Below are 18067 nucleotides of genomic sequence, written 5' to 3'. Positions count from 1 at the left end.
GGCCAAGAGAACACACACTGGGGTGTGGGGGGGTGGGCAACATTCACAATCTGACAAGCCATTTGAACGTATGTTAAGATTTTTTCAAGAGCATATTGGATTCGCAGCGCCCCTGTATGGTAGCAGTCAAATAAACGGACCATGAAGTCAGACATGCAGAGGCTGGAGGTTTCAGCCGTAAGGAGAATCAAATGTCATGAAGATACAGAAGCCTAATTATCCTACAGAAATGATCTCACAATCAACTAAGAAATGATTGTTCTCAGGTGATCATTTGAATAGGCTTATCCACATCACAGTCCACAAGTTAATGGATCATGAAACACTGATCAACCATTAAAAAAAAAAGCAGATTGCCTTTAATCAACATGTCCCAATACATCAACAAAAAAAACCTATTCTTAACTTTACTATAATTACGTAACAAAGGGTAACTTTCAAATGCTAATCGTGGCAAAATCCCTACATACTCCCTTCACTCCCCCACTCGATCACCCACACCTCGCCAAATGCCGAAGAGTCCCCGAAGCGGAGGGTGTGAAGAGGCCAGGGATGTAGGGGGCTAATTAGACCCTCGAATGACCCCTTCCAGTGAGTGTGCAAGTACGAAGCCTTTATGAACAAAGTGGAAACTTTTAACGCAATGTAACGCATATATGACTTTGTTCAAGACACGACACATGAAAACATTAGCCGCTCTAAAAAAAAAAGAAAAAAAAAAAGACAGGAGGTATTTGTCAAATTGAATTATGTGCATGTTTTACTCTTCAAAAGGGATCCAAGTCACGAGAATGTCCCATATTTGGTTCGCCGGTCTAAACTGGCCACCCTCTGAAAGCCACCGAGCTGCGTGAGAAACCCGTGACCATGAAGGCCTGTGTGGAATGCCAGTGGGCAGGCGGGATTGGCGGGGTTGGGAATGGCAGAATGAGCACCTGGTATAGCCACAGTAGAATCACGCATCTCAGTCAACAGGCCACGGGTAGACATTCTGCAAGTCTATTTAAAAGGTCAGTCTGACACCATTCTGGCCTGGGGACGTGTAGCCCTCGGGACACTGGCAGATGACCACCATCTTCCATCGACCTACTGGCCATGTGATGAAGAACCAGCAGCCTGTCAGAGTAACAGCCTTCCTGTCGCTCATATAATGTACTGGATGACACATCAAAAGGTGTGTGTGAGTTTGGAGGGGACTCAGAGGGCTGGGTGTGTGTATCGGTGAACCCGTGTTACCTGTTGACCAGAAGGTAGTTGAGAAGCAGACACAGCACTGACGGCAGCGTGGAGGCAATGGCCAGATAGCTCTCAAAGTAGACCTGTCAAGATCAGACCAAACCAGTTTAGATAGACATGCTCACAATTCAAACCCTTGGTTTATTAATCCTAACACTAAACCAAACCCTAACCTCAGTAATCCAAATGTTATGCCTAAATCTAACCAAATCCTTACACTGAACTTAACATATAGCGCCTTAATCTAACCAAATTCTCACACTAACCCCAGTTGTGGTTTGCCCTAAATCTATCATTTATCACAGAAAAATTGCACCCATGCCTTTTTGTGGCAGCAGAAAGAAGAGCTTGGCTGGAGATGTAGGGTTTGAACATCGCCTGAACGTTGGGAACATACAGGTTCCTTCATAATTAAAATGTGTATTCTTCTGTAACTGCATCAATATAGAAGCAACAGATGTTTCTCCTTCAATATGAAGGCTTAAAGGAAATGAGGAACTGAGAGAATGTGAAAAACAAAGAGAGTTCTGTGTATGTAATTTCCTCCATCAGTCTACAGTTTGATGTCCTCACCTTGACCTATTTGTTCTTCAAATTGTTCTTATTAGTACTGTACACCTACAATCCAAAAAAGGTTTCTGAAAGGAATGCCACTCTCCAACTTTGGGAGTGATGGTAGTGAATTGGACAATTATTGGCCCATCTCTAAGCTCGCCTGTTTTTTTCTAGAGTCATTGGTGAATAAATAAAAAAATATTTTTTTAATGTACCAATACTCTTTCCAGCATTCAATCTGGTTTCAGACCTAAACACAGTACCACTATGACATAAGTACGTACGGTAAATGACATTGCTAATGACTTAGACAATAGTAAGTGCTGTGCCACCATGTTGGTAGATTTGTCTAATGCCTTTGACACTGTAGACCACATGACACCTTTGAGTAAACTGTCATCAACAGGACTTGGACCGGATGCCTGTTGTTGGTTTCATGACTATCTTAAGGATAGAGGTCAGTCTGTTAGAGTAGACGGCATCCAGTTGGAGCCACTGGAGTTGTTTAAAGGGGTCCCACAAGGTTCTGTACTTGGTCCATTACTGTTAACTCTCTACATAGACAATATTGGTGAAGAGATAAGAAAGTACAATTCATCTACACTCTGACAACACTCATGTTCTCTACTGGTGCAATGGTTGACCCAGCATTACTCCAGCTGGAGACAGATTTTAAGACACTACATGGGTCTTTATTACAACTTAAAGCTGAAGTACGTAACTTTCAAGAACAGGAAGTATTTCCGCATCACGTTCCCAGAAATCTCGCCCGTCGCTGGTGTGACGCCAGTTCACTCTTAAAGCCCTGCATGGTATCTGTTCACTCCATTCAATTCAACTAAGAAAAGAGGTCTTCATCCCAAAAACTGCCTCATCAGCATCGCAATGCGATGCATGTAGCTCCTTGAGTTCCATCCATTGTGGATTGGCAGCAGCACCAATGTTCACTCAAGTTTTCGAATGGCGTCTGACTGCCTCTCTTTGTGCAGATTTGCTTTCCTTTGATCTAAAATTTATTTTCTTAGATACCATTGCATTCTGAACTGGTCAATATTTTATAAAATTGTCTCACTAGCGTGTCTCGCTTCTTAAGCCACAACATTATAGTCACTTGTTTTTTTCAGCTTCAACTTATTCTGATACGTCAAACGCATCACTTCCTGCATGCAGGAACAATTTTCCTGCCACTGCGTGGGTCGACCACTTTTATTCCTTGGCAGCAGCACAGCGTATACAGAGCTTTTAAGATGCGGGCCTGGGACCATCTGATCAGTTGGAATTCATTCACGCTCCAGATTAATAGAATAGCAATGTGTTAATACAAAAACAACTTACATACTTCAGCATTAAACTGCAAAGAAAACACATTATGATATTTAATAAGTCAGAAAAGCTGTTTGAATATACACTTGCACTCACATACATAGATGGCTCTCGAATTAATCAAGTCTCTGCATATAAATACTTGGCTTAAAATACATGTTGATGAACTCTGTAAAGTCTAAAGATCAAGCTAGTCTTCCTCTACAGAAACAGAACATGTTTGTCCTCCACAAATAGAAAGGAATTGTGTAAGCTACTTTCATGTTGGTTATAGATAATGTGGATATTATCTACATGCTACGGCATCCACACAGACCACGGGATGCTGCTTATTGTGCACTCAGGTTTATTTCGGGTGTTAGCTACAGAACACACCACTGCAGTTTATATCAAAGAGTGGGCTGGACCTCACTGTCCTTGAAACAGATCTATAAAATACTTCTAAATAAAAGTGCTTTAAAGAGAATTCCCCAGCAATCTCCACATAATAAGGTACGACTGCCTTTTCCAGTTACGCTCCTTGCTTATGGAAGTCTGCAGACCAAACTTAAACTGGGTACTCTTGTCCTCTTTGCCCATATAAAACATTTTTTTAAAGATTTTTGTTTGTGTTGCTTGTAACCGTTTTGGGCAATGCAAGTTATTGTGCTACCAGAAGAATACCCTCTGTGTAAATATAACCGTCTGCAGCTGTCGGTGTTAACTGTGATCTTTTTATCCAAACAGATTTTTATTTTTGTGTTACTTGTAATTGTTTTTGCAAGCTTTTGTATTCTGTGCATTGACTAAGGTATAATACTTAAAAGAAGCTACATTTATTGATGTGTTGAATGCCCAAAATCCACTGAAACTAAACTGTATGTGTAAACATGTGTAAGCAGGTCCCAGCTGTAAAGGACACCTTGGTCTCAGTCTGTGTCCCTTGTTCCTTATAGTGGTGGAATTCCCTCAAGAATTCCGTACTCGATTACGTTTTGGTTCTAGAAACGCTAGGAAATAAAGAGTATGAGCAAAATGCCCACACCTGCATTGTTCCAAAGACGATAACCTTCAGAAATCACAATTTCTTAGAATAACAAGCAACAAAAAAACCTAATTCTCTCATTCTCGCCCTCCAACCACCATCTCTCTCTCAACCTCTCTATCAGTCTTTCCTAAGATAACTGTGTTGCTTACGATCACTGAGAAGTGAAAGAACACTCAGAATAAATTCCAAAAGTAACCAAGGCAGTGCTTTACACACACCACAACACTCATGAGGACCTTTTTGGGATGAACACAAATTCATAATTTATTACTGTCAAAACATCCACACACTGCATGATTTGCCTATGTTAGGACGTCAGGGCCAGTTTAGAAATGCAAGCATGCTTCAGACGCACCGACTCACACTAAGATCTGGGCGTTGCTCCTCTCCGTGAGCAGCTGATGCAGTTTTGTTGTTACTCAGCTTATAAATCCAGTAGTGTTTGGCTGTGATGAAGAAGTTCCAGGGCAGCAGTGAGCCGATTCCCAGCAGGAAGAAGATCATGTACACCAGGCAGTAAGAGTCCCCTGGACAGCGGGAGATTAGAGGGCCCCCGTTGGCCCCTGAGAGCCCCATGTGGGGCTGCTTGAGAAGGAGAGGGGCCCGGTCCAGCTACAGTCATGTAAAAAAAAATGAGTACAAACCCTTGAAAGTTGTCTCACATACTTGGACATACGGATATGTAGTCTTCACGTCAAACAATTGACTAATAAAAGATAATCTAACTTAACAAATTACATTAAAAGCAAGCTACTGAGCACAGTTGATTAATGTCAGGAATCTGTCACCTGTGTGCCATTTTACATTTGAATGTGTATCAGGTGCAGGGCCTCCATTAAAAACAGTGGTTAGGGAAAGGGAATGTGGGGTTCTGCAGGGATATTTTACAGACCCATTCTTTCCTGGTCAGTGCAGAGAATGCCAGTTTTAACCTCCTAAGACCTGAGCTTTGATAGTGTATGCATTTTTTATTTCTCTTAGCTATTTGGGATTGGTGGACCTGATAAGTATATTACCAAAGCATGGCACAGACAACTGTCCTCTAATAAGGACCATAGGTTTAAGTTAAGCAGAATGAAGTACATGGTGAAGGAACCCTAAAACAGCATGCTTATGTGGACACGGGGGTTAAGGCAGGCAAAACTTTCCCAGAGGGTGTACTACCTTCTTCACATAAGTGTATAATGTGAAGAGCTAGATATGTTATGGGGAAAGGAAAAAGCACACCAGTTTTAGTGGACTGCATTTGGAAATCTGACAGTTAAACAACAGGTAACCAACAGCATAACAACAAGCCCCTTTCTAACATAAGCACAGAAATGAGCCTGTTTTTACTGGTGCTGTTAATCACCTGGTCAGGATTCTCCAAACATAAGCACAGAAATGAGCCTGTTATTACTGGTGCTGTTATTCACCTGGTCAGGATCCTCCATCTCGTCCTGGTCAGCCATCAGGGTCGAGTGAACAGGAGGTGTGATGTAGGAGGAATTGACACTGGCCTGTAGAGAATCTCTCCCATCCATTACCACACAGACAGAGAGGGAGGGAGGCAGAAAGGAAACGGGGGGGAAACGACAGATGGAGGAGAGATGGAAAGGGAATGGGGAAAAGAGGGTGGAGTTGAGGGCTTCTCCCAGGCTTAGCAGGATGGCTTTACCCGAGGTTGACCGGCCATAGGGTGGGGAAGAGGCTCAGGTGACACCAGGGACATAGGCCTACCCTGTCTGGGCAGTCACGATGCAGGACACCAGGGTCATAGGCCTACCCTGTCTGGGCAGTCACGATGCAGGACCTACAGAGAGACAGAAGGAAGGAGTGCTCACATGTATGCTCCTCACGATCGTAGTATTAAGTAGTAGTATTATTCTAAACAGTTGTAGTCCTAAACACACCATTTTGAAATGTTTATAACTACACCAATTAGCCAATAGATTGTCATTGTTAAAAATAAAAAAAATGTGTGGGCTACTAATAAACCATTGGATACAAACAGGTTAAATAGTACCTCAAAGACAAGAGTCCTCTACCAGTTCTCCCTAACTGGATAAAAACAGAAAGGCAGTGACACACTACTTACAGTGAGGAGAACAAGTATTTGATTTTGGCCCACTCCGCCATACAGAGCTTCTCCAGATCCTTTAGGTTTTGGGGCTGTCGCGAGCCAATACGGACTTTCAGCTCCCTCCAAAGATTTTCTATTGGGTTCAAGTCTGGAGACTGACAAGGCCGCTCCAGGACCTTGAGATTCTTATTACGGAGCGACTCCTTAGTTGCCCTGGCTGTGTGTTTCGGGTCGTTGTCATGCTGGAAGACCCAGCCACGACCCATCTTCAATGCTCTTACTGAGGGAAGGAGGTTGTTGGCCAAGATCTCATGATACATGGCCCCATCCATCCTCCCCTCAATACGGCGCAGTCGTCCTGTCCCCTTTGCTGAAAAGCATCCCCAAAGAATGATGTTTCCACCTCCATACTTCACGGTTGGGATGGTGTTCTTTGGGTTGTACTCATCCTTCTTCTTCCTCCAAACACGGCGAGTGGAGTTCAGACCAAAAAGCTCTATTTTTGTCTCATCAGACCACATGACCTTCTCCCATTCCTCCTCTGGATCATCCAAATGGTCATTGGCAAACTTCAGACGGGCCTGGACATGCGCTGGCTTGAGCAGGAGGACCTTGTGTGCGCTGCAGGATTTTAATCCATGATGGCGTAGCGTGTTACTAATGGTTTTCTTTGAGACTGTGGTCCCAACTCTCTTCAGGTCATTGACCAGGTCCTGCCGTGTAGTTCTGGGCTGATCCCTCACCTTCCTCATGATCATTGAAGCCCCACAAGGTGAGATCTTGCATGGAGGTCATCTTGAACTTCTTCCATTTTCTAATAATTGCACCATCAGTTGTTGCCTTCTCACCAAGCTGCTTGCCTATTGTCCTGTAGCCCATCCCAGCCTTGTGCACGTCTACAATTTGATCCCTGATGTCCTTACACAGCTCTCTGGCCTTGGCCATTGTGGAGAGGTTGGAGTCTGTTTGATTGAGTGTGTGGACAGGTGTCTTTTATACAGGTAACGAGTTCAAACAGGTGCAGTTAATACAGGTAATGAGTGGAGAACAGGAGGGCTTCTTAAAGGAAAACAAACAGGTCTGTGAGAGCTGGAATTCTTAATGGTTGGTAGGTGATCAAATACTTATGTCATGCAATAAAATGCTAATTAATTATTTTAAAAATAATACAATGTGATTTTCTGGATATTTGTTTTAGATTCCATCTCTCACAGTTGAAGTGTACCTATGATAAAAATGACAGACCTCTATATGCTTTGTAAGGAGGAAAACCTGCAAAATCGGCAGTGTATCTAATACTTGCTCTCCCCACTGTATAAGCACCCAACAACCCAACAAACGATGCAGCATTCAGTGCTTACTTCAAGGCGCCATAACGTGACAGAGAATCTCAATAGGATGACACATTCCGTCCATAAAAATGTAGCCAGCCTTCTCTCAAGAGGTGCACGAAAACTGCGTGTGGACGGCCATGGCAAGATAAAGGAGCAACTGACCAAATTACCCAAGCGTACAGCTCTAGGTTAACTGAGTAAGCAAGTAAGCAAAACGTGACAGGAGAAATCACATGAAACCACCAGACAAGCCCAGACTCAGCAGAAAGACAATCTGATTTCGTGGCTATAGCTATTGTCTTGTGCAACACGAGTTTTGCAACCTCTTTAGGGCCAGTTAGCCACACGAAGACTAGAATTGTAAAAAGCTGATCTCGCATCCTTTTCGACATCATGCAAATATAATATTGACCTCCATTCCAGTTCCACTAGTTTGCAAACCTGCTGAGTAAAGATGTAGCGTCACCTTATTACCAATCACAAACAGAGACCGATCACGAGTTTAACATTGGCAATATGTGATAACACATTCCAACAGACCATGGACAACCCAATGCAACGTGTAAAGGTATAACTATTTTGATTTCCTCTACCGCTGGAGCATTCCAGTAGTAGTACCATAAATGTAACTTACAACACCATGGGGAATTTTCTTGGCACCTGCAGGATACTGTCCCGAACCAACAAATTGGAAAGTGTAGGCGCGATGTATGGTCAAGAATATAAACAGTTTTATCAATACTTCAATAACGTCAAAAAGAACTCACCTACTATTCGACGCGTGTCCTGAAACAGTCTTACATCTTTGTGAAAAGACCACATTAATTGATGTCAGTTGTTTTTACGGCTCAGAACTGCTTGGATCCGACGACAGACTCGAAAGTAGCTCAGACTTGTTATTGTTGTACTGACTGAGCAGCACACCGGTATGAAAGCAGCAACAATAACTAATATGGATTTGTTGTTTTGTCCTTCAGAATAATAGTCCGATGTCATTTTTTTAAATGTATAATCCAACAGAAAAGGATGTACAAATATTATATACTACTTATCCTACAAATAAATAAATGATGAGATATTACAGGATTTAGCATTTATTTAAGGTCCAGTAAAGCCCCGGACCTTACATTAAGGTAGTGTGGGATGGAAAGCCAACAAAAATATTTTTATAGCCTGAGACTTGAAAAACAAGCATACCTCCAAGACCACATAAAAATGGTTCACTGATCATAGAATCAAGCCTTTGCAATGGTCATCACAGCACCCGGACCTGTGGGGTGAGATGAGGAAGAGTCCACAAGTGAGGACCAAGGTCTGTTGAGTTTCTGATTGGAGGAATGGCCTCAAACCTCCTGTCTTCTCCCACCTCATCAAACCTTAGAGGCGGTCACTCAGAGCTGTAATCTTGCAAAGGGTGGGGTGCACAGCGTATTAAATTAAGGGTCCCAGTGTTGGTGACATGCAGGTAGTTTTTTAATAAAATCATTATTTCTTTGATGAACATTTTTTATTTTTAGAAAAATGTTCATTCAATTTAACAGTTAGATTCATAAGATTGTTTTTTAAGTCTGAGATCAAGCTGATGAACAACAATTATATTTTTAACATATTTACCTAGGGTGCCAATAATTCTGAAGTGTACTGTATTAGAAACAAGACCAAAACAGTGTTACATCTCCTCAGAACAATGCCAATGTGCGGCCGTTTCCCTCTCCATCTGTTGTGGAGAAACTCGTCCATGCTTTTATTGCAAGACGAATTGACTGTAACAGTCTCCTGAGTTACACATTTTGACTATAGTGTTGCAGGACTTTTATTTTGAAGGGGCATGGTCGAGGTGATAGCCTTATATTTGCTATTCTTGGTAGCAGAACAGAGTCCTCTGTTCAAGTCGCTAGTTGTGGGAAGGACTTGAGTGACTATCCTGGTTTGTGTAACGATTTACAACATCCTTAGCTCAACCCTAACCAGAGGCGTCGATAGGATCATAATACATTCGGGGCTTAGCCGCACCCTCCCGCGACAGGAAGTACAGGGTTTTGAACATAGACATATGTCTATGGTTTTGAATGTATATGCGGAAAATGTACACGCTAGTGACGTCTACATTGCCATTAAGCGCGATCGGAATTACAGATTAATAGATATGTGGCTATTATTTAGTTTTGGTCCATTTGAGAACCGGGGCTATACGACGCCACTGACCCTAACTAACGTATTCATAACAAATAATTGCATTGTTTCTGTGTGGAATAATAGGAGACAGCCGTGAAGGCTGGAGACCGGTACTGAACAATGGACTCCGACGGGGGAGCCAACAATTTGACCGAAGCTAGAAGATTTACCTCAGAACCGAAGCTCCCCAAGTCCTTGTAACAAGATTTGTTACAAATTCTGAAATGTTTTTTGAAACCTCCTGATTACACACGACAAAATAGCAGAATTCAAAGGAGAAAACATAACGACAAGTGCACCGATTCATGTAATAGTATTGCAGTACTCATGTTAAGCAGAAGAGGGCACTGCGGGATAGTATATTTTGCTATAACCGGTAAGAGGCCAATATCCTTCTGTTAGAAATGAGAAGCAATCCAAACGCCGGTCCGTTTGAATTGTAAAGAAATTAGGTGACGTTTTTTTGCCCACTTCACTTATAATGTTTCTAAATTCTGATAAGTGGTGTGATCCGGAAGAGGTAGACGTAAAGATTTAATCAAAGGTTCTGACCAACGGGCTAAGTATTTTGGTGAGAAAACTAGTCCATATGGATCGGGCTTTATTTATTATATTATTTATCAGTTTGATCTACTTTGTTTACTATACGATGAAAAAACAAATGACCTGCACCAATGCAGATCTACATGGAATTTCCCCTTATTGTTTATAATTCTACTGTCTCCACTTTTAGTCTCAGTATTAAGTTATGACAGTCAGTCTGTTCAGCACATGCCCTCACATTATAGTCCTTAAATATATAGGTGAGCATACAACTTAAGAGAATGTGAATGATGCTAAATGAGAGAAAGTGTGTTGAAAACTCCAGAGTATTGTATAAAAAAATTGCAATGGCAATTACTCAAAATTGGGGTTACACTTTCTGTAGATTCTTCTTTCCCATTGTTCCTCCAATTGCAATGTCTCATTTAAAAACAATGCATGACAATTTAAAATTGTGTTTTCCAACTGTGGCATATGTTTAGTTTTTGTTTCCCAGTCAATGTAGTAAAAGGATCTTTATCAAATAATATTTATTTTGTAAGAAGTGCTGTTCTGTGAGTACAATCATAAATGAAGTGCTATATATTTATGTGACTCTTTACTCACTGAAGCTTTACTCTCTGTCCCTCCTCTCTGCTTCATTTGCAGAACGTGTAGATTATCGTTTTCTTTTTTTATGCAGAAGTGCATCACCCAATCACGACGTCCGCGGAAGTGTCCACGCCCCCAGTGAAGCTTTGGCAGAGGCTGTATTCATGGTGTGCAGACGATGATCTGTTTAAGTTTCACCCCCATTTATCCATGTGGTCCTTAAGCGTCTTGTCCAAACAGGCCCTCCTGGCCCAACTGCGTTTGAATTGCATAGGAGCATGAACCATGCACCACCCCACCCTCAGCCTATTTAACTCTCTGTCAAAACTTTAGTGGAGTTAGTTAACATCAGAGCATGAGGCTTAATCTGTAGAGGTCAACACCTATTACTGAATATTAGTAAAGTATGCAAATAAAGGGATGTATCCACCAATCCAAAGAATTGATTGCTTGAAAGCTTGTCTTTCCGCTCTGCGGACAAAACATCTCCTCGTCAGAGCAGCCACACAGGCATGTGGCCATTATATCCAGTTAATGAGTTCAGGGACCAGACATTGAAATGAGTTTAGAATATTGATTAAGGAAATGGAATGGATCTGAGACTGGGGATTAAGGAGGGAAATGAGAATGGATCAACTAAGGCCAGGGGTTTTAAATTAAGGATCTGAGGGTGCGGCTGGACTCTGTAGTCGATGCTGGACTGGTGAAGACTTGAACAGGCAGGTTGTTGAAAAAGCTGCAGGAGCTGACAGGTGACCGTGAACTGGCAGGGATGCAGGGAGGCATGACCTGGAAGTTGTCTCTGACCTGGCTGGCAGGGATGCAGGGAGGCCTGACCTGGAAGTTGTCTCTGACCTGGCTGGCAGGGATGCAGGGAGGCCTGACCTGGAAGTTGTCTCTTAACTGGCTGGCAGGGATGTAGGGAGGCCTGACCTGGAAGTTGTCTCTGACCTGGCTCCACAAGCGATGTGTTTTTGACTAGTCAGACTGTTCAGGATGAACACATAAGTGGGTTATAGACGTTGCGGATCATGCAGGCGTTTGCCGAGATTAACATTCACCGGACAAGCTGAATATGGTATGTCAACTCTAAACATTTCTTCAGAAACTGAAGTGCTTATCACCCGCTTCTGAATTGAATCCCTGCCTCAGTAAATGATTAAAGGCTGCCATGAAGTGGATCTGCTTTTGACAAACCTCAATACTGGCCTGTCAATATGACAGCTATTTTCCCCTTTGTATCACAGTGAACAAGTTACCGATCCAGACAAGCAAAACAAGACAACGAAGGTACTTGTTAAACTAGGAAATATAATTTATTGCATAAAAATTATATTTAGTTACAGGTAAGAAGGCTAGACACTTATTTACAACTGGTAGTTTACAGAGTTAAATGAAAACAAATTTCTCTCTGAATTGTGTTTTTCTTCATAGCAAATTAAGCAGGTGTTCATATTCTCTCTTTGACTGAACGGCATTGTGGGTAAGTCCGACCTAAGCCTTTGAATGTCATGTGTTTCCCGGGTCATGGGAAAAGACGAATGACATTCCAGTGAATACATTACATAGCATCCTGTAAGAAAGAAACACAGTGGCCTCTTTTAACACCTTAACTGTTAGCCAACCTCACCTCGGCATCACACAGTCCAAGCCTAAGGAGAGAGAGGAGTTCAGAAGTTTCATGGCCATTGTTCAAGTTGTCTTATTCTGTTGAACACGATCCTAAAGGGTATGAGCAAAGTCTTTATGTTCATCGTTGTCCTAATTCTCTCATCATCATCGTTTTTATTCTTCCCCAGAGTGTGCGATACAGGGCAGTGGTGTCCATTGTTGCTTGCCATAGCCCCGTATTCCAGGGCGTCTGATCCAGTTAGCTACAATTACTTAAACACAGAGAAGCCACACTGAAACAACCAGGGCTGTGACGATACCAAAATCGCCTTGGCAAAAATGAAAACACATTGCATACCAAACTCCTCAGCTCGTTTAAACCTGCTGTATATGAAATATAATGCTGTTTGCAGCAGAAAATAAATACATTTGACTATCGACAGCCACATAATGATGTTTCTGACATCAGGGTTGCTTTCCTGAAGACGTTACATACGATACTAAGAAGTATTGCAATACCGTCCCAGCCCTAGAAGCAACAGGTGTTTTAAACATAATTATTACACCTCTTAGTGCGAATGTACACACCCTGATCTTAACTGTCACTGAAAAAATAGACATACTCTTTCCGAGATTGGAACAAAGAAAATCCTGTAATTCACAATTTTTTTTTGTTTGTACTTGCATAGCACTGTAGCTAATGAACAACGAGAAATGACACAGGACTGTTAAGATCTGAGGCAGAGAGGTAACAGGACTGTTGAGTAAGACGGACATATTCAACCAATTATTTTCAGTTCTGTCCATTTGCACAACATCAGCGTTTCACTGTTCTGTCGAATATGAAACATGGGAAAATCAGTGCACCGCCGGGCATACAGAGTTCTGGTGCATCCAAAATGGCTCCTTACTAGTCACTGTTGTGTGTGTACTCCTTTTGACCAAGGCCAATGAACTTCAAAGAAGTGTACTATATAGGAAATGGAGTGCCATTTGGGATACTTATGAGTTTAACACTTTGTCTTCTAGTGATAGTAATCATAACAGAGGCTGGAGTATAAAATCCTCCTTAATGAGGACTGCATCTAGACATCCTGCTGTGCCCTCAGACAGGAACTATTGGGACCACAATATTCTGAAGATGCATGAAGTAACAAGAAGACCATCAACAGAAACAGGCCGGTTAAAATGTGTGTATAATAAGACAGTGAAGAAGAAAGAGACTGACAAATATAAACCAACTGGAGAAACAAACAAGGCAATGAATATTGACGGAAAGAAGGAGAGACGTCGTGACAGCGGTCAAGTAGAGGTGAAAAGGCGGAAACAGATGAAAAAGGTATAAAACGCTTGAGGTAAAATGTACGGCCCATTGCTGCAAGTAATTCAAGGCTACATTAACCTGCAAATATACAAAATAATTCTGTCCTCGTTCCCTTCCTCACAACGACACCGAAACAGAACGACAAAGCATTGAATCCGAACACCATGTTCCGCTGGGCATTTCCGTTTGTTGTTTTACAGTTTTACTGATAGAACCGTCTTGAGGAGAGCACCTGATTTAAAAAACGATCAGTCAGCCAGCGACAACTGAGATACCCTGCTTTGTGTTCTCCGGTGTGGCCTTCTGGAAACAACCCAAAGACAACTCTCTGGCCAACAGCTCTGTTGTCGTACAGCTCTGTGGTCTTCATTGTCATCCGTAGTAGCACAGCAACCAAAGCAGAGCACAACCTCTCAATAATCATGAAACAAAACTGAGGGAGCAGCCTAGTCATTGTAACGTAACAAAAATGGCATCATGTTATATGTGTGCAGGAAGAAAAATAACTATCCACAAACATGGATGATAACTTAAAGATAACTAGTGTTCCCTACTTAGAGGGAAACGTAGAACAGGAGACCAGAAGCCTGTCCTGCCATGAGTGGAAGGAGAGAGGCGCAGCAGGGTGATGGAGGGAGGAGACCATCCCAGTGAAATGTGACTTGTCGCAGCCCCAGTCGGTCTGAAGGTCCCCGGTCAAAACCAGTGGCCGACTAATTATATAGGTTGGCCTTTGGGCCGCACTGAAACAACATGCCAAAGCTGAGGCCTTTGTCGACACCAAGAATCAGTCAGTCTGGAATGCCACATTACCCACCCACAAGCATGTATAAGCTTTCATAATGTCTTATAATAACACTTATAATATGTGGTCTACAGTGAGAGCTGCTAATTATATGGACCCCCCCAGCCCCCCCAAAGAGACACATTCAGGTCAACAAAGACCCATGGACCCCCACCAAGAGACCCATACAGGTCAACACAGACCCATGGACCCCACCCCCCAAGAGACACATACTGGTCAACACAGACCAATTGACCCACCCAAGAGACACATACAGGTTAACACAGACCCATTGACCCCCCCCCACCAATAGACATCCTGTCAACACAGATCCTCTGCTGCTGTAGAAACAGACATAACATCTTTAATGTTCCATCCCACAATGAAATGAAAGAAAGAAACTGAAATCACTGTTGGATTAAAGAAAATAATTCCTGATATGATAGCTACGTTTCGTTGTCATATATATATATATATATATATATATATACATATATATATATATATATATATATATATATATAAAACTAATTTGAAGAGATCCAATATTGTGTAATTGTAAAGACAAAGAAAAGCGGTCTTGGTCTTTCTGTCTGTTGTGTGTCTGTTTGTTTTGTGTCTGTGGCTGTCTATCTGATTTGTGTCTGTGACTGTATGTCTGTCTGTTGCATGTCTGTCTGTTTTGTGTCTGTGTGTCTGTGGTGTGTCCTGAGGGGTTTGAGTCAGACAGCTTTGCCCTGCCTGTTGCTCACTGTGTGTGTGTGTGTGTCTAATTGGCTGTGTGTTTGTGTGTAATTGGGTGTGTCACTGTGCTTTAAAGTTCTTAATATTTCCTTTCTGAAGGTCTTCAGGCAGTGTGTTCATGTACAGATAAACAGTTCATCTCTGAACTGTTCAAAATAGCACGAATCACACCACACAAATGAAACTGGGATGATTCAACACCAGTAGAGCTGGAACTTTGCTGCGAGGTGTGTAGGCCTCATTCTGAACATGGGCAACAGGTAGCAGAGCCCTGGGCCTACAGAAGCTGATAATGGGGGAGCACTGAGCGCAGATGGGGTTTCAGAGTTATTACAGGCCATAGAAACATAGTTGTATTTATCTATGCGTATAATCCATAGGCAAGTATTGGTGTATTTTTTATTTCTCTCTTGAAGTGGACAAGAGTTTCTTCCACTCTTTTTAATCCTTGCGCTTTAATTGTCCTTGACCAATTAAACAGTCTCTTTTAATTATCCTTGACCAATCAACAGTCCCCGTCCATCGTCATGACCACCAGCACCTCACTTTTACCCATCTCCTCAAGAGCCGCTGCCAGGGAGACGAGGTCAGCGTCGCCTTGGTGAGATGCTTCCCACAGGTCCAACAGAACACCTGTGGGGCTTGGCTTTGTGGCAAAGTAGTTCAGATACCTGAAGGATGAAGAGACAGTGGAAAGGATGAGGAGACATAGAGGTAAGTTACTAAAACCCATATGGACAGAATGATAAGTATTAACATGAAGATAGACAACGTGGAAAATGTATTTTTGTAATCAACATTTATTTCAGTATTTGTTCTTGAGAGTTCCTGTTATTCAGTTTGCCAATGTATTACGAATAACAAGAGCTACACTCACCTAAAGGATTATTAGGAACACCATACTAATACTGTGTTTGACCCCCTTTCGCCTTCAGAACTGACTTAATTCTACGTGGCATTGATTCAACAAGGTGCTGAAAGCATTCTTTAGAAATGTTGGCCCATATTGATTGGTACAGTGAACTCATTGTCATGTTCAAGAAACCAATTTGAAATGATTTGAGCTTTGTGACATGGTGCATTATCCTGCTGGAAGTATCCATCAGAGGATGGGTACATGGTGGCCATAAAGGGATGGACATGGTCAGAAACAATGCTCAGCTAGGCCGTGGCATTTAAAAAATGCCCAATTGGCACTAAGGGGCCTAAAGTGTGCCAAGAAAACATCCCCCACACCATTACACCACCACCACCAGCCTGCACAGTGGTAACAAGGCATGATGGATCGATGTTCTCATTCTGTTTACGCCAAATTCTGACTCTACCATCTGAATGTCTCAACAGAAGTCGAGACTCATCAGACCAGGCAACATTCTTCCAGTCTTCAACTGTCCAATTTTGGTGAGCTTGTGCAAATTGTAGCCTCTTTTTCCTATTTGTAGTGGAGATGAGTGGTACCCTGTGGGGTCTTCTGCTGTTGTAGCCCACCCGCCTCAAGGTTGTGCGTGTTGTGGCTTCACAAATGCTTTGCTGCATACCTCGGTTGTAACGAGTGGTTATTTCAGTCAAAATTGCTCTTCTATCAGCTTGAATCAGTCGGCCCATGCTCCTCTGACCTCTAGCATCAACAAGGCATTTTCGCCCACAGGACTGCCGCATACTGGATGTTTTTCCCTTTTCACACCATTCTTTGTAAACCCTAGAAATGGTTGTGCGTGAAAATCCCAGTAACTGAGCAGATTGTGAAATACTCAGACCGGCCCGTCTGGCACCAACAACCATGCCACGCTCAAAATTGCTTAAATCACCTTTTTTTCCCATTCTGACATTCAGTTTGGAGTTCAGGAGATTGTCTTGACCAGGACCACACCCCTAAATGCATTGAAGCAACTGCCATGTGATTGGTTGATTAGATAATTGCATTAATGAGAAATTGAACAGGTGTTCCTAATAATCCTTTAGGTGAGTGAATGTCTCCCATGGTCAATGTCTTCCCATTCTCTGTATCAATGTCTTCCCATTCTCTGGCAGAAACCACGAGAAGAAGACTGGGCTTTGGGCCTGGCAGAAACCACTAGAAAAAGACTGGGCCTGGCAGAAACCACTAGAAGAAGTCTACATTTTGGAGGAACGTCTTAACAGCAGCTAGGGCCTCCTGTTCCTTGTATTGTAAAGGAGAGCAGGACTCCTTATTGGAAGAGCTGAGTTAGTAAAACCTCCTATAGTAACATGACCCAGCTGTCAAGTGGGAGTTTTCACCAAGTTGTCTGGGTAACTGACATTCCTTGATTACCTACAGTATGTCTCTTGGATCTGTGTCTTTATGAATCCTTACATTCCCTGTCTCCTGGATCAGTGTCCGTATGAATCCTTACATTCCTTGTCTCCTGGATCTGTGTCTGTATGAATCCTTACATTCCCTGTCTCCTGGATCTGTGTCTGTATGAATCCTTACATTCCCTGTCTCCTGGATCTGTGTCTATATGAATCCTTACATTCCCTGTCTCCTGGATCTGTGTCTGTATGAATCCTTACATTCCTTGTCTCCTGTATCTTTGTCTGTATGGATCCTTACATTCCCTGTCTCCTGGATCTGTGTCTGTATGAATCCTTACATTCCCCGTCTCCTGGATCTGTGTCTATATGAATCCTTACATTCCTTAGATGATACTTGTTCCCATAAATATTATTAAACCTGAAATAATGAACTGTTATGAAGAGTTTTTACTTGATAAATTGCAAACACATTTCCATCTTC

General features: G+C 42.4%; 2 protein-coding genes and 1 long non-coding RNA gene across 5 annotated transcripts in view; 1 reads left to right on the top strand and 2 right to left on the bottom strand.

Annotated features, from left to right (window-relative positions):
• The window catches only part of slc29a3 (solute carrier family 29 member 3), a 19735-nt gene extending 11284 nt beyond the window's left edge, over positions 1-8451 (bottom strand). The window contains exons 1-4 of one of the 2 annotated variants that reach the window (XM_034292345.1): positions 8305-8451; positions 5557-5933; positions 4505-4753; positions 1237-1319 (exon numbers count right to left, since the gene is read on the bottom strand). In XM_034292345.1, the coding sequence (XP_034148236.1) occupies positions 1237-1319; positions 4505-4753; positions 5557-5664 (440 nt within the window). In that variant the 5' untranslated portion in view covers positions 5665-5933; positions 8305-8451. The remainder of the gene's footprint in view (positions 1-1236; positions 1320-4504; positions 4754-5556; positions 5934-8304) is intronic. The other variant, XM_034292346.1, reaches the window with a different exon arrangement.
• A 3357-nt stretch (positions 8452-11808) lies between these two features.
• Positions 11809-18017, top strand: LOC117592804. Its single transcript, XR_004575764.1, has 5 exons — positions 11809-11924; positions 12094-12136; positions 12281-12329; positions 15822-16023; positions 17341-18017. It is a non-coding gene; the product is annotated as an uncharacterized LOC117592804 (long non-coding RNA).
• The window catches only part of unc5b (unc-5 netrin receptor B), a 78540-nt gene continuing 72610 nt past the window's right edge, over positions 12138-18067 (bottom strand). For both annotated transcript variants that reach the window (XM_029120127.2, XM_029120128.2), the window contains exon 19: positions 12138-15980. In XM_029120127.2, coding sequence (XP_028975960.2) covers positions 15815-15980 — 166 coding nt within the window. In that variant the 3' untranslated portion in view covers positions 12138-15814. The remainder of the gene's footprint in view (positions 15981-18067) is intronic.

The sequence above is a fragment of the Esox lucius genome, chromosome 5 (assembly GCF_011004845.1).
Source record: "Esox lucius isolate fEsoLuc1 chromosome 5, fEsoLuc1.pri, whole genome shotgun sequence".
NCBI lineage: Eukaryota > Metazoa > Chordata > Actinopteri > Esociformes > Esocidae > Esox > Esox lucius.
Note: the sequence above shows the minus strand (reverse complement) of the source record. Positions and strands in the feature narration are given on the sequence as shown.